This window comes from Pteropus alecto, unplaced genomic scaffold (genome assembly GCF_000325575.1).
Source record: "Pteropus alecto unplaced genomic scaffold, ASM32557v1 scaffold22, whole genome shotgun sequence".
NCBI classification, from domain to species: domain Eukaryota; kingdom Metazoa; phylum Chordata; class Mammalia; order Chiroptera; family Pteropodidae; genus Pteropus; species Pteropus alecto.
Genome location: NW_006434839.1, coordinates 14132255 through 14148641, shown reverse-complemented (window position 1 = coordinate 14148641; position 16387 = coordinate 14132255). Strand labels below are relative to the sequence as shown.

Genomic DNA, 16387 nt, shown 5'->3' with positions numbered 1-16387 from the left:
TCTCTCCCCAATTGGCTTACTCCCCTCTGTCCCAACCCACCCCAAAACACCATCTCAACTGCCCCTTCAGCCCCGTCTCTTTTCCAAGAGCAGCTAGGTTCTGAAGGAAGCACAGTCACTGCGAGGCTAGGGGGCCACAGAGATGTGAGGGTCAGTGGTGGATGGGGGTGAGGGGGCAGAAGTAGCCTCACGGGTGCCATGGTCTAAAATACCTCAGGAAGCAGTTATAATCCGTGTCTCCAGTATTTTCCAATGTGCCTTCCATGAAAAACATAATCTGTGGCTATTAACAGGCATTTTGTGAAAAAAAAAAAAAAAAAAAAAAAAAAAAAAATCAACAAGGTAAAGAGACAACCATCCGAATGGGAAAATATATTTGCAAGCAATGCCTCCAATAAGGGCCTAATATCTGTAATATACAAAAAACTCATACAACTCAATAACAACAAAAAATTAAGCGATCCAATCAAAAAATGGACAGAGGACTTGAACAGACACTTCTCCTTAGAGGACATACAGATTCTCAACAAATATATGAAAAGATGCTCAACATGTCTAGTGATTAAGGAAATGCAAATCAAAACTGCAATGACATACCATTTCACACCCATAAGGATGGCTAAAATAAAAAAGAGAGACAATAACAACTTCTGGAGAGGATGCAGAGAAATAGGAACCCTCATACGCTGCTGGTGAGACTGCAAATTGGTACAGCCACTGTGGAAGACAGTATTGAGGTTCCTCAAAAAACTAAGAATTGATCTACCATATGATCCAGCAATCCCTCTACTGGGTATTTACCCCAAATACTTGAAAACTCATATCTGTAAAGATTTTTGCACACCAACGTTCACAGCAGCGTTATTCACAGTGGCTAGGACATGGAAGCAATCGAAGTGTCCTACAATATATGATTGACTAAAGAAGCTGTAATACATATATACAATGGAATATTAGCCATAAGAGAGATGAAATACTGATATTTGCAACAATATGGATGGACCTTGAAATAATCATACTAAACAAAATAAGCCAAACAGAAAAAGTTGAAAATCACATGATATTACTTATATGTGGGATATAAACCTAAAAGCAACAAATGAACAGGACAAACAGAGACAAATGGACATGGACAATGGACTAGTGGTTACCAAGCGGGGAAGGAGGAGGTAGACTGGGGAAAAAATTTTAAATAATTTTTCAATTTAAACAAACAAACAGACAAACAAACAAATAATAAATAACAAGTATATCTTAAAAAAAAGGAGAAAATTTTCTTGTATTTTAATGTAATCTTCTTGGTTTTCTCTATTCTTTTTCTGAACCCCCTTTTTTTCTTTTTCTTCCTATTTTTTATAAATTTTACATTTATATTTTGTATCTTTATATTAAAGTTTATATTTTATGTATCATTATTTTTGTCTTCATATTCTTCTTTTGTAGAATGTCATTCATATTTCATGAGTCTAATTTCTGTTTACCTTCCTAATAGATTAACGATAGTTTCTTTTCTTGTGTTTTCATCTTCTTGCACAGTCTCTTTCCTGCAAGCTTCTGTTTCCTTTTTGTTTGTTTGAGATTCTCTCTTGCATAAGACTTTCTTCAGATATCCAGGAATATTGAGTTGTTTGCCCTTATTTAAGTCAGTGAAAAGCCAGTTGAAAATTCTGTATATGTGCTTTGGGATTCGTTGTTGATTGTGGGCTTCACTGCAGTATCATCTGACTGGGCTTTTTTTTTGTTTTTAAACCCAATGTTATATATTTTCATCTTCCTGCTTGTGCTAATTGGACTCCCCAAGGGAAAACCTCCTGATTTCTTGCCTGCTCCTGGCAGCTGGAGGTATAGGCTTGGCTACTGAAGCCAATGGGGTGGAAGTCAGGGTTCTCATCATTCAGTGTATAAACTGTCACTCAATGCCCCTATTTTCCTTGTGAACCCTCCCCCATCCCTGAACTGTGTCTGGTTCTCCTTACTGTCTGCTTCATCATGTCTAAATGTATCACTGCTGTTTGGTGGAGGAGGAACAGTTGCATCCATGCAGAGTTGGGGAAGAAATCTGAGAATTTAATTGTTTCATAAGCAACTTTTTACTTTCTCCCACTTTTCAACATTTAAAAAACTTTGAGGGTGGCTGCTATGTAAATTGGATTATTTATTGTCTTTCCTCACTGTTGACATAGGATGTCTCTTTTGTGGGATACCTGAGTCATTTTCTACTCATTCTTTTACTTTCCAGGTACCAAAATGATTATGCTGTCCTCTCCTCCCTTGACATTTTTATAATTGTGACCTATGACTTAAAAGGTTTACCTGTCTTCGTTTTAATGGAGATTTAGGGTAGAGTGAAGGTAAATGAGCATATTCAATCTGCCATCATATTGGAAGATGAAATATATCTCTTTTTACATTAAAAAAATAAAAACATTAACAAATATTATTACACAGATTGACCTTGGTGCCTTCATGGTCCATACACAGTGAATGATATAGATAAAAGGCAAGAGGAGAGAAAAAGCCCTATAGTGTGTAGACTGATTGACAGTGGGGCCCTGTCTCCTTTGCTCTCAGCATACTGAATTTACAAGTGCTTAGTTAAGTGGATAACAGATTATGCTTTCTATTTTTAATTAAACCAGACCTCCTATAATGTGTGTATAGCTTTAAATTATTCCTGCAGGAAATGATTTATGTAAAGAAGTTTCAGAATGAACTAATACACAATCTCCTTCTACTCTAGATATTATCTCTTCAGGAAGATCTGATAAAGCTCTAATCAGTAGTAAACTGAACAACTCAGAGAAGTTGGTAACAAAATTGAATTATAAATAAAACTCTTTGAAATATGATTTATATCTACTGGAGTTAATAAAGAATTATGTTGCATGTTGTGAACTGGGATATTAGTTTATACAGTAATAGTATGATGAATGGACAGATATTAAAAATTTAGCACTCAAGACATGAGGACTCTTCATAAAAATTCTACTTTTTCAGCAATGTTGAAAATCAATTACATCCAAGATTATTTTACAAAATGTTATTCTTCTAATTGTTAAATATTTATGTTTCCTTTGTAATTTCTTAGTGAAGAGCAAAAAGTAAAAATGTACATGCTATTGGGGAAAATCTTGGGTTTTTTTATAGTGATAAAAATGACCGAAATAATATATACATAATATAGCAGATCTCTCTGTCCAGCTGCATGACAGATCAGATGAATGCCGTTTAAAATATTTAAAAGCACCTTTAAAAATGTATCACTAAACTGATACGAAAGTAAGAAATCTGCCCCGACCCTAATAAAGTGAAAGTGGAATCTTAAGTGAGTGAATAGGCAGCTTTTTGATTGAGGATTTCAGTTTGTTCTTATGCAAGAAGAGCTAGGGATGGCAAGTGATGCCTAAGGCCCGCCCCGTGTGGGGAGTTGTATAGGAAAACACATATAAAGATGGTGTCTTTTGCAAATTGGACAGCAAGGAAATCTCATGCTGACTTAAGGCAAAACATAATGTACCCTGAAAACTCCTAACTATGAGCATTTTAAACCTTAATTGGTATGTATATTAAAATAAAAATGATACCATAATCAAAGCTCTTCCACGCAGCTGCAACCTAGGACTTGAGGAATTCCCATAGAAGTTTCAAGGCAAATTAGCATTTCAATATTTAAAAGCACAAAACAGGCAAGAAAATAAGCCACCAAAAGTGAGAACCAGCAAAAACCAAGAATAGGCCCCAAAGAGAGCTATCCAGGACTTTGAAACACTAGAGTTAGACACAGAATATAAGTAATTTTATTTTTGATTAATAAAATTAGAGAAGGGATGGAAAATATGAATAAGGAAAAAGAGACTACAAAGATTACCAAGCAAACCTTAAAGAGAGACAAGTAGAATTTATAGAAATTAAAATTTAGGTAACTGAATTTAAAAACATTTTATGTTATTGACATATTATTAATATATTAAAGAGATGTTAAGAAGCGTGGAAGACAGAGAAAGTTTAACATATGTTAAACTAAAGACTCAGAGGAAATAATGGCTGAGAATGCTCAAGAACTGTTGGAAAAGACCTATACACAGATTTAAGTGTGCATGTACACACACACACAGACACATAAATTTTTAGAGTAGCCATTGAGAAAAGAATGAAGGAAAGAGAGATAAAAAGAATATTCAGAAAAAAAACAAAATCTGGCATTAGAAATTCTAAATTTAAAAGTTGCAAAAAGTTCAAGTGAATCAACCTTCTCATCCCAAAACTTTCAAACTGGAAAAAGATGCAAAAGCCAGCAATATACTTTTTGCAAGATACACTTAAAGTATAAGGACATAGAAATATCAAAAGTGAAAGGGTAAAGAAATGCCAGGTAAAAATTAGCCTAAAAAAAGTTGATATTGGTACATTATCATCGAATAAACTCTAAGACCCTAAAACATTAGTATAGATTGAAAGGGGCACTGTAAAATGGTAAAAGTGTTAATTAATCAATAATATATAAATATTCAAAACTGGTAAGGATATAATAACATAACCTAAATAATCTAAAAATATATAGAAACCAAAACTGACAGAACTATCACAAGAAATAGACATATCCACATCAAAGGGATATTTTAACAAAACAGTTTCAGTTAGTGATGGGTTGAGCAGAAAAAAATTGTTTAAGTCACAGATGATTTGAAAAGCACAACTAGCAAACTTGATCTAACAGACTTGAGGATGGCAGAGCAGGGATAGAAAGAGTCAGGGTCATCATGATTATGGAGCCACTAACCAGCCTATTTCTATCTTGCTAAAACTAATGCTATTTTGGGTCTTCGTTGTAGTGAACAAGTAACTAACACAAGTGATAACACTGAAAAGAAAACAAGAGAATGATTAACACAAAATTCTGGACTATGACTATCTTAATAAGGGGATGAATGTGATTATGTAAGAAAAGACACAGAGTCAGAGAAAGAATCGTGGAGATTCGAAATTGTGTTCTATTTCTTAAGCTGAGGTATGGTATATACCATTTTATTCATTTTGTTATTCTTCAAATTTTTCATTACATTTTATAAATATGTATAAAATAGTTCATAATCAATATATAAAAAAACAATTAGGGGACAAAATAAATGTATTTCTTTGTTAGGAAATGCCATGAGAAGATCCATAGAAAAACACTGCTGAGGATTTTAAGAAACAAAACACAGCATTAGAATACATGATATAGTGTGGGAGGTTTACTGTATAATTAAAGGAAAGTACAGATGCTTCCAACATGGCTGAGCTTATGTTATTTGCTAGATAATATTTCAATAACATAAAATGTGAAGAACTACATTTTGGTGATTCAAAAATTAAAGAGATATGTGATAAAAGATATCATCAACAGTCAATCGTTTTTTAAAAAACAAAATGTTTTATGGAAACACAGCTAATTATAGCCATCAATGAATCTAGGGGTTTGACTACAATAAAAGTTGAAATCTGCAGTGAGGTCATGTTCACAGAATTGCTACTCTGATTCTTTTTATAAAATGAATGTTAAATAAATTCTTTATTCAGAAGTGAATTTACCTTACCAACTGTTGCCACCAACTACTTTCTTCTTACAGAAAATACACCTGGCAGAATTTCAACAGATTAGGTTTTACCTGCTTGTCTGTATCCGGGCATTTACCTTCACTCTAGACTCTTTGTGGAGCATATTAGATTCCCATTATGTGTCAGAAATTTAATAATTTCTTCTGATATAATACCATTGAAAATGAGGCTTCTGAATTTTCAGTTGAATAGAATGAGCTCTCATAAATTGGATTAGTGAGTAGAATAGCTATTATTTCTTTTAAAATTTCAACTTTATCTTGGCACAGAAAACTGCCAAGTTAAAAAAGACCAAGTAAGGTAGAGACGCTCAGCTATAAGGTGAATTAGGACCGAGGAGCCAATGTAAAACATGGCAACTACAGTTTAGAAAACTACACTGCACACTTGAAATTTGCCAAGAGAGTAGAACTCAAAATTTTCACACACACAAAAAAATCGATGATAAATGTGTAAGATGATGTATGTACCAATCAACTAGATTGGGGGAACCTTTTTATATCATGAATATGTACATCAAATCACTGTGACGTACATGTTAAGTACCCCACCCTTTTTCAATGTTATTCAGGTACAATTAACAAATAAAATTGTGACATTAACTGTGTACATCATAGCAATCTGACACATGTATACATTATGAAAAGGTTACAGCCATTTAGCCAATGAACACATCTATTACCTCACATACCTCTTTTTTTTTTTTTTTTTTTGGTGAGACATTCAAGTACTATTTCTCTAACCAATCTCAACAATACAATGTTATCCTGTATTCACCAAATTTTACATTAGATCCTCAGACCTTATTTATCTGATAGCCAAAGGTTTGTACCCTATTACTAACCTCTCCCTATTTACTCCACCACCCCCATCTCAGCCCCTGGAGATCATTTTTTTACTCTTCGTTCCTATGAATTTTCCCTTCCTTTTTCTTTTTCTTACCATTTTTCTTTCTTTCTCTCTCTCTCTCTCTCTCTCTCTCTCTTTTTTTAAGAAGATTACACATATAAATGATACCATGAAGTATTTGTCTTTCACTGTCTGGCTTATTTCACTTAACATAATGCTTTCAGGTTTCATCCATGTTGTTCCAAATGACAGAATTTCCTTCTTTCTTGTAGCTGAATAATATTCCATTGTATATGCAGCTTTTTACCCATTCATCCATTGGTGGACACTTAGGTTGTGTCCATACCTTGGCTAGGGTGAATAATGCAGCAAGGAACATGGAAGTCCAGATATCTCTTTGAGATAGCAATTTATAATTTCCTTTGGATATATACCAAACAGTGAAATTACTGGATCATATGGCAGTTCTGTTTTTAAGTTTTTGAGGAACCTCCATACTGTTTTCCATAGTGATTGCATCGATTTACATGGGTTCCTTTTTCTCCACATTCTCACTAACATTTGTTTCTTCCTGTCTTTTTTATGCTGTTGTGATTCCTAAAGGGTGTGTGGTAGCCTACCCTGCTCCCCCGACCTCTCTCTCTCTCTTTCTCTCTCTCTCAACATCATCATCTCTCTATAAACCATAAGATTTGGGTGGATGAGTAAAAGGAGACACCTAGGTTACGTTAGGTGAGGAATGAGAAGCACTAACAACCTCACCTAGTCTAGGAGAAGGGAAGAATAATCAAAGAGAACCAACTTTTGTTAGTAGCACTGACCTGGTCTGATCTAAAATACCTTTTTCATATTTGATCTAGGGGCCAGATATTCTAGAATTGGTACCGCCTTACTCGGAAGTACTAATGACCCTCATCTCTAATATTCTGAACCATTCCTATTGCTGTTATCTGGTTCTTTGAATTCTTTAAAAAATACTTAAAAGTGCTACCCTATAGGATTTGATTTTCAGTAATAAGGATTTTCACCCCCAAACTAAACAAAATCTAATTATAAACAAGATTTAATTTGTTTAAGGAAATTTTTCCTTTGAACTTTTCCCTTTGGGGAGCTACAAATTATATATAATGAATGGAAAAGAATTATCTCAGATATTTTATTAAAAGCATACTGATTTTATAATTCTTTTCAATTGAAGGTGGCTGGAAGTTTAGAAAGTGAGCTAGTGTAAATATCTGGGATTTTTTTTGAATAATACTAGTGCTTGTAAGGAAGGGAAAAATCTAGCAACTTTATTCTTCTTTTGATATGTAAAAATTAATTTTAGGATACCTGGAACTCATTTTACATGGAAATAATATGAGTGGTGATCGGTCTCCCAGTTTTCCCACTAGAACCTGAGAGATATATACCCCCATGTACTGTCATTGCCCTTTTTAGGTCTTCCTTTCTTCTTGTTACTTTTCTTCTCTAAAAATATTTCAGCTACTTTTGGAGAAATAAATGCAGGATTTATGGGCTAAGTACCTACCCACCACTTTTATTCCAGGCAGAAGTAGAGAGCTCTGCTAATGTTTGGGCAATGTGGAGAAGTGAGAAGGAAATGTGGCGCGTGATGGAAAACATTTCTTTTCTAAGTATGCTGCATAGGAATCTGACTCTTAAGTATGAGTACTCCTTAATTAGTTCCTGGAATCTGAGGAACTGCTGAATATTTATCATCTTCAAAACCAACATACAATTATTGCCATCCGTAGCAGCAGCAGCAATAACAATGGCAAAATTATTATTATTGTTATCTATATCGGAACTTTGCAGTTCTATTAACAAGAATTTTGGGGCTGATAAATTTTAGTTCTAACCTCTTATTTTCTTTCCATCAAAAATAAAAAATAATCTCCCAAATAGTCAAAGCAATCATGAGAAAGGACAAAGCTATCACACGAAGGTACCACACGTCCTGATTTCAAACTATATTACAAAGCTATAGTAATCAAAACAGTACTAGCATAAAAATGGACACAAAGATCAATGGAACAGAATTGAGAGCCCAGAAATAAACCCTCACATATATGGTCAATGAATATTTGCCAAGGGAGCCAACAATACTCAATAGGAGAAGGATAACCTTTGTGGTGTCGAGAATATGGGATAACTGCATGCAGAAGAATAAAATTGGACCCGTATCTTACACCCCTCACGAAAATGAACCTGAAGTAGATTTCAGACTTAAATGTAAGAACTGAAACCATACAACTCCTAGAAGAGAACATAGGGGAAAATCTTTTCATTGAACTTGGTAAGGATTTTTTTGGATAAGATTCCAAAAGCAGAAGCATAAAAGCAAAAATTAACAATTTGGACTAAACTAAAAAGCTTCTGCACAGCAAAAGAAACAATCACAAAATGACAAGGCAACCTAAGGAATGGGAGAAAATATTGAAAATCATGTAGAAGGGACTAGAATCCAAAATATGTAAAGAACTCATACACTTCAAGAGCACAATAAATAAATACATACATACATACATACATACATACATACATACATACATAAATAACAAAACCCAAACAATGAAATTTAAAAATGGGCAGAGGTAATGAATACAAATTTTTATGACAAAAACATACACATGCTCAACAGGTATGTAAATAGGTGCTCAACATCATTAATCATCAGAGAAATGCAAATTAAAAATGCAATGAGATATTATCTCACACCTGTTAGAATGGCTAGCATTGTAAGAGCATTGTGAAATAAGCCAGACAGAGAAAGACAAATACTGCATGGTATCATTTATATGTGAACTCTAAAAAAGCCAAATTCATAGAAACAGAGAGTCAAGGGGTGGTTACCAGGGGATGGGAGGAGGGGAAATGGGGAGATGTTGATCAGAGGGCACAAATTTCAGTTATAAGATGAATAAGTTCTGGGGATCTAATGTACAATATAATAATGCTTACATACTTGAAAGTTTAAAAAGAGTAGATCTTAAATGTTTTCAATACCTACACACACAAAAAAGTAATTATTCAACATGATGGAGGGATTAACTAACCTGACGGTAGTAATTGTTTTGCAATATCTAAACAAGTAAATCAACAAGTTGTGTACCTTAAACTCTCGCAATGTTATGTGTCAATTATATCTCAATAAAGCTAAAAAAAAGGTGATAGTAATCTAATCGATAGTTTTATCTTTCAACCTTTATTAGTTTGTTTCCGTTTTTATAGTTTATATGCAAAAATGAGTTGTTTTAATGTAATTGTAACTATTTGAGAAAAATGTTACTGGATTTATTCCTTTGCTCAGCAAATATTTACTAAATGCTTACTCTGTGGTAGTTACTTGTTCCAGATATTTGCAATATAAATAAATGGAAAGAAATTCCTGCCCCTGTAAATCTCAAGTACTTTAGATAGTTCGTATGAAGGTAATACATACCTTGAGGAAAGTAGGGCAGGTTTAGGGGGATTCAGAGAAGGGATATATTGGCTTCAATGAAAATGGGTGGTCAGAGCAGGCCTCATAGAGAAGGCAATATCTGAGCAAATGTTAAATATATATTTCTTAATCAATATTATTATAATCACTAAATTTAGAACTTATTTGGTAGGAATTCTTAATTTTATTCTACTATTGGGAAATTTCTGCTTATTACACACTAAACTTTACATAAATAAGTGTATATGTTATTGCCCTTAGAGAGAAATTTCCCATATAATTTTTAAAAGTTAAGTAAGCATACAATTTTAAAAGATGAAGTAAGATTATTGATTATCTTAGATTGATATAATTGTATTAGCTGAGAGACTTTAAATTTAGGAAAAATTCTTAATTTTTTAGTCAGCAAATAGTGGTTTAAAGATATAAAATTATAGTAATTTTCACTAGAAATCAAATCTGCTTTTAATAGGAACATGGTAAAATAATGCAAAGTACCGAAAACATCAGCTCTTTATTTTTTTCTCTCTTTTTTGAAATTTATTTGAAACCATTCCCCCTCAAAGGTAGTCAGGGTCTTTTTTGAATTGTGGTTCAAATTTAAAGCCAAATCACACAGGATTTATTTTAATTCAATAGAATGTCTCATCTACTTCAAGAAGAAAGCAGAAGACCAAAATATTTACATATTCTTTCCATTTATAGCTAGATAAAATACAGCTATTTCTGCATAATTTAATGTTAAATTACCTAGTATAAAAACCTGGCAAAGGACAGGTACAATTTATTATAATCATAACACAAACCATATAATATGTTTTTTCCTAAGAAGATTTATAACTGTTAAAAATCAAAATATCCTTAATGTGCAATCTATAAAATAATACTTTTGTGCGATCTCTTATAAAAAACATTTTGCAGAGCAGAAAGTTATCCCTTAATTTTTCCTTTACATAAAGCTGAATTTTAATGCATCGTGTTCTGGAAAGACCATAGAATCTTCATTTGAAGGTCTTGCTCTCCTCTCTTAAACTCAGATCTCAATTGTTACTGCCTAAAATGCACCCAAATGATCTTACTTTTCTCCATTTAAAACTTATTCCTCCCTCTGTGTTCCCCATCTCAATCAGTGGCATCACAATCTAGCTTTACCGAGTTTACTGTAGCAGAGGCATCCTCTATACTTCTCTTTCTGTCACCCCCGAAGTCTGATTAATTAAAAAGTCCACTGAAGTCCATACTCTCTGCCCTTCACAATGTTGCCACAGTAAGCTTCTCAAACGCAGAACTCACCATGCTGCCCCAGCTTCAAAGCTCTCTGTCTCCCCTAAGATAAACTAAACCCCTTTGCACAGCATGAACAGCTATTTTTAACTTGGCCCGACCCATGCAGACATTTCACTTTCCACAACAACACATCCCTAGTACCTGTACTGGAGATGTTTCCTGAAAAAGCTCTATTCTCTACATATTTAGGTCTTTGATTCCGTTGTATTTTCTGAACAGAATACCTCTTCCTTTTTTACTCATTCATTTATTAAGAAAGATAAATATCTATGGAATACCTCCTCTGTGTCAGGCGATGGACTGTGCCAGCGGGGTTAAATGGTGAACAAAGTGGATAGACACGGTCCCTGCACACGTGAAGTTTGCACTGCTGTGACTGCACATGCCATCTTCCTTCTAGACTCAAATCTCCATCTCCTATGCCCAGGTTGAGCTAGTTTCTCCAGCTTCTGGAGGACGTGGCCTCTGTGCTTACCTTTGTTGTGGTATTTACACCACACTTATTGTTTTAAAGTCCATCTTCCCCACTAGACTCTGAGCTGCTTGTAATAAGGAGCGGGTCCGATCCACCAACAGACTTTCCTGTAATCCTTAGGACAGTGTTAGCTGTCAAATTAATTTGAAAGGACTTGACCCAAAATTTAAGATTTATGTCAGAAAACTGGGCTTCTAAAAAGGACCACAGAAAATTACTGAGTGCAATTATATTCTTTCTGTTTAGGCTTTACCATTTTTGTAACAGTTTTAAAAGCCCATTGTAATGTATATTTCTGTAATTTACCTGGTATACTGTTAATTTTTTATGTTTTAAAAGAATGACTTCTATCCCTAAAGATGATAGTGTTTTAATAATTTATATTCAGTTCTCATCTTTAAACCTTTAATGTACACTGTAACTAAAGGGTTAAATCATATCTTTGTATTCGTTTTCTCTTGATATAGAAATCACTCTTTCATTGAAGATTTCTGTAAGCAATGAGAGGGGTTTCTTTTTCCTACTGAGTTGCGTGCTAATGCATTATGGCCTGAGGAAGGAACAGATGCCCCACTCTCTTATTCCTAATGCCATGGTCACCTTAGGACTATTTCTATGCAGGATTATTTTTCAGTGATCCTGAGATATATTTCTCCCAGTACAAACTAGTGTTGTATTTTTATGTTGATTTATTCTGGGGAAATAAATTCAATGTCAGTTTACAAGAGTCCCCTTCCTTTAATAACTAGAATAACTACAACAACTCTTCCCTATGTATTTAATAGTAACAACTCATGAATTCTGCATTGAATTTTTTAGTGACAGTGGGGGCACTAAAGGTAACTGGATTGTTATTACATGAATAGGAGTTGCTCTAAATCATTACCTGGAAGAAATGAGGATGTCCCTAATGAAAATCAGGCCATATCAGCCCAGTAGGATTTTAATAAACAAAGAAACATGATTCTCAGATTGGAATTCTATTTCTTTAAATTACGTATGCTAAATGCCATCATCAAGAACCTTGCAAAAGGAGAAAATAATGATGCTAATTTTCAGAGCCTAAAAGGTTTCCAATCAGGATATTGGATTCAGTCTATCCGTGAAGGCTTATCAAACTATTGCACTGAAGTTTGGCTTAGGCAAGCAAAGTAATTATAGACAAGGAAGCGAGTGAGAGTTTTTAAAATGTATCCATATCTAACTACAGGTCTAATTTAATTTCATATATAATTATTTAGAAAGAATTAAATTTAATGTACCTTTTCCAACTCCACCTTGCTTGAAATTTTCCCTGCATCATTACTGTGTCTGAAAAATAAATTGACCCAGTTTATAATATTATTAAAATGTAATTTGGAAAATCCTAATCAGAATGTCAATATTCTTTACCTTGGAACTGATTTTATTTTCTCTTTCTTCTCATTTGCTTCATGTCCATTAACACATTCTGTAAAAGTAAAAGAAAGATAATTTAAAGGAAAGGTTATCAGTGTGTATGTGTGTGTGTGTGTGTGTGTGTGTGTGTCTGATGGAAGCATTACTAAAAATTAAAAATAAACAAATTCACCTGTACTGACATAACTTTCATAGAGTATTTTATAAACGCAAATATCCCCCCAATACTTTTTCACTGCATTAGAGCAGTTTATCAGAGGCAGTAAAATGAAATGCTATTTCTAGACAGAATGTAGACATTAAAGATTCCCAATATTATGCAGGAAAATTACTTCGGTACAAAAGAGTAACCTGAAGGTCTACTGATAAAGACATGAGAAAGAGTTCCATCAGACTGGCTGCAGGATAGAAAGGGCACTCTTCATTTTTTGGTTAGAAACTGTAAATTCAATCATTAAGTTAGGGTAAATATTTGGGCAATGTAATTTCTTTGTATCAATAATGGGAAATACGGAAAGAGAAAGGTTAAATTCACAGCATATATGTATAAACAATTAATTTAAAATATAACCCAGAATTCTTGAGTTTATGCCTATTTCTAATAAGACTAGACCCCCTGTGGCCATATCAACTTGTGGTACCATCTATTTCCAGTCCATGATTGGTTGATCCACTGAAATAAGTCATCTGAGTGGCTTCGACCTCTGCTTCAGCACTGATGATCTGCTGTGCCACAGCCTCCACAATGGGCATCACCATGGCAGTAGTTGAGGTGTTGCTAAGCCACATAGATAAGAAGGCAGTACTGGTCATGAACCCCAATGCCAGCCTGAAATGAGAGGGCTTTTAGTATGAGCTGTGCTCCTAGCCTAACTAACTCTGTATTGTTTAACTGTGAAGGATGTTGTTTGTGAGTTGGGAATTCATTTTTTCAAAATAAGGAAGGTTAAGATTCCTCCCAGGCGACAAACTCTGAGGACAGTCATAGCCAGGTAGGAATTAAAGTGCATATGTAAGAGTGGAATATTTACAAGATTCGTCTCCCTGGAAACCATAACAATCTTCTCTCCCAAAACAGAATAACAATTAAATGTGTAAGCAACTGCAAGTTGGTGGATGTTACAATAGTTTATAATATGACACCAATGTTTGAATGCCTTTTACAGATGACACATCTTCAAATATTAGTAAGATGAGGTGCAATCAGCTTTTGAATTTTGGATCCCCTATTCTTTCTTTTATCTTTTTGTCATACCGCTGTTTATTAATATGTTGCCAAAGAGGAACAAGAGTAAGGAGAGAGATTAATTTTTATAAATCTGCCTTTTACATGTTCACTACTTTGGTTTAATATGTGGTAGGTAGAGGAAATTGTTTAAAATCACTTGCTAAAATGAGGTTTCAGAATATTTTGTAGATTCTGTTATTTGTACTCTCCTGTATCTGACATCCTTGCCTGTTGTCAAGACATTACATTGTCTTCCCTAATGAGTAGTTCTTCTCTCTAAAAAATAACATACCTGAAACTATAGGATTTTAAACCATGTTTACAAGCCTTCAAAATCATACTTGAGAAGAAACGTGATTTCTTTTGAGAAGGAAGTCCCAGGTAATGATTTAAGTACATCTTTCCATATAGAGCCATTTATGGAATGCTCTGACTCCCTTTTAAAATAGGTCTACAAGAAAAAATTTGCACTGTAACTTTCAACTTCAGATAAGGTAAATATTTTCTATGTGTAAAACAAAACTTTTTAGAAATCTACTTCAAAAAGAAATGAATCTTAATAAAAAGAAAACTAGAAATGCTTTTAACATAAGGCATTGGCATGACACAAAGCCTTCCAATAAAAAAAGGCTGGGATCAGATAAGTTCTCTATGTGGTGAAATTCCTTAAATTGAAAAGCCATTTAGTGGCATAATGGACAAGACTCCAGCTCCACTGTGCAGTGCACTACCGCAACCCCTGGGGTCAGTGAGCAGATGGTCAAAGAAAAGAGATGGAACACCATTTCACTCTTAAAGAGTGAAATGCCCTTAATATATATATGTTATGATGTTTTTAAATAAAAAGTATTTTTTGAAAATTTGTTGCTTCTGAATTATTTAATTGTTTGATATTTGACAAAACAGTTGTTCCACATATGATAAACACAGATGTGGTTATAACCTAGAATGAATTATGCAATAGAATTCAGTACAATTTTCTTTTTTTCAAAGAAAGATAAGAAGAACCACCTGAAGCTTTAAAGCATAATTTCATTATGTAAATGATTATGACACTGAGAAGTTTTTAGCTTACATTTATATTAAGAAGTGGAATTAAAACTAAAATAGGCAATTAATTTAATGGAAAATTCATTTCACTGGGAAAATCAGTCAAATGAGTGATCTCGCATTCTATAGATGAAATTTCTTATTTGAGTATTTCACTTTGCAACAGCTCATTTAAAAAGAAAAATGTCTACCTTGGAATTTTTCTGCTCATTTTTGTATTTTGTCAGTAATGTCATAATGTCATTGTCTTTGGTTCCTAAAATCCTCTCTGTGATTAAAGATGCTCTTGAAGAAACCTTAAATGTGCAATCAACCAAATAAACAAGATAAGACTGAAATTGACTCTGAATGTATCAATCTTGTCTGTGGAGGTTTAAGGCTTCTCTCGGCTTTGACTCCTACGGTGCATAAAAGGTGAGAGAGTTGTGTGCACTTATTCCAATCTTTCTCTAATTAGACCTGTGGTGAAAGAAAAGTCGTTTTTCTCCCCTCCTACCACTCAAGTACACTTTACATCACTTTCATATTTTCAGAGAGAAAAAATCATGACATATTGTAGTACAAATGATTGCCTGGATATGCATTACTTATTTGATCATTTGCTCTGCACAAAAATGGTCTATTCAGAATGCCATCCTGGAACAGTAAACACAGTACTCACCATGCTGGGTTCACACCCACCATCATGACCATTCTCAAAGCAATCCTTTTGTGCAAGTTCCATTTTTCTATTGATGTTGCTAAACAAATGACTCCAATTAGCAGTAGGTGAAAATCTTTGAAATAAGCGGATGCCACCTGAAATTAAACCCATGATTATTTATGTTGGTGAGGGGAAAGCAGCATTACATGAGAAAGACATTATTTTGCTGCTCTTAACTTTGACCTTCAACTACATAATCTTTCTATTTGGTTGAGAGAAATGTAGATGTGTTTGAATACAAATTTTAATATGTTCTATATTCTTGCCCAGAAACAGTAGTGTTAAAGGAAAATATACAGAAAAAAAGAGTACCCAGGATAGCAGGTTTTTAAATAGCTGAGTAACATCAGGCAA

General features: G+C 33.9%; 1 protein-coding gene across 1 annotated transcript in view; it reads right to left on the bottom strand.

Annotated features, from left to right (window-relative positions):
• Nucleotides 1–16387, bottom strand: part of SLC13A1 (solute carrier family 13 member 1) — an 83874-nt gene that overhangs the window by 40343 nt on the left and 27144 nt on the right. The window contains exons 7-10 of the mRNA XM_025045858.1: nucleotides 15992–16128; nucleotides 13694–13881; nucleotides 13047–13104; nucleotides 12917–12965 (exon numbers count right to left, since the gene is read on the bottom strand). Of these exons, the coding sequence (XP_024901626.1) occupies nucleotides 12917–12965; nucleotides 13047–13104; nucleotides 13694–13881; nucleotides 15992–16128 (432 nt within the window). The remainder of the gene's footprint in view (nucleotides 1–12916; nucleotides 12966–13046; nucleotides 13105–13693; nucleotides 13882–15991; nucleotides 16129–16387) is intronic.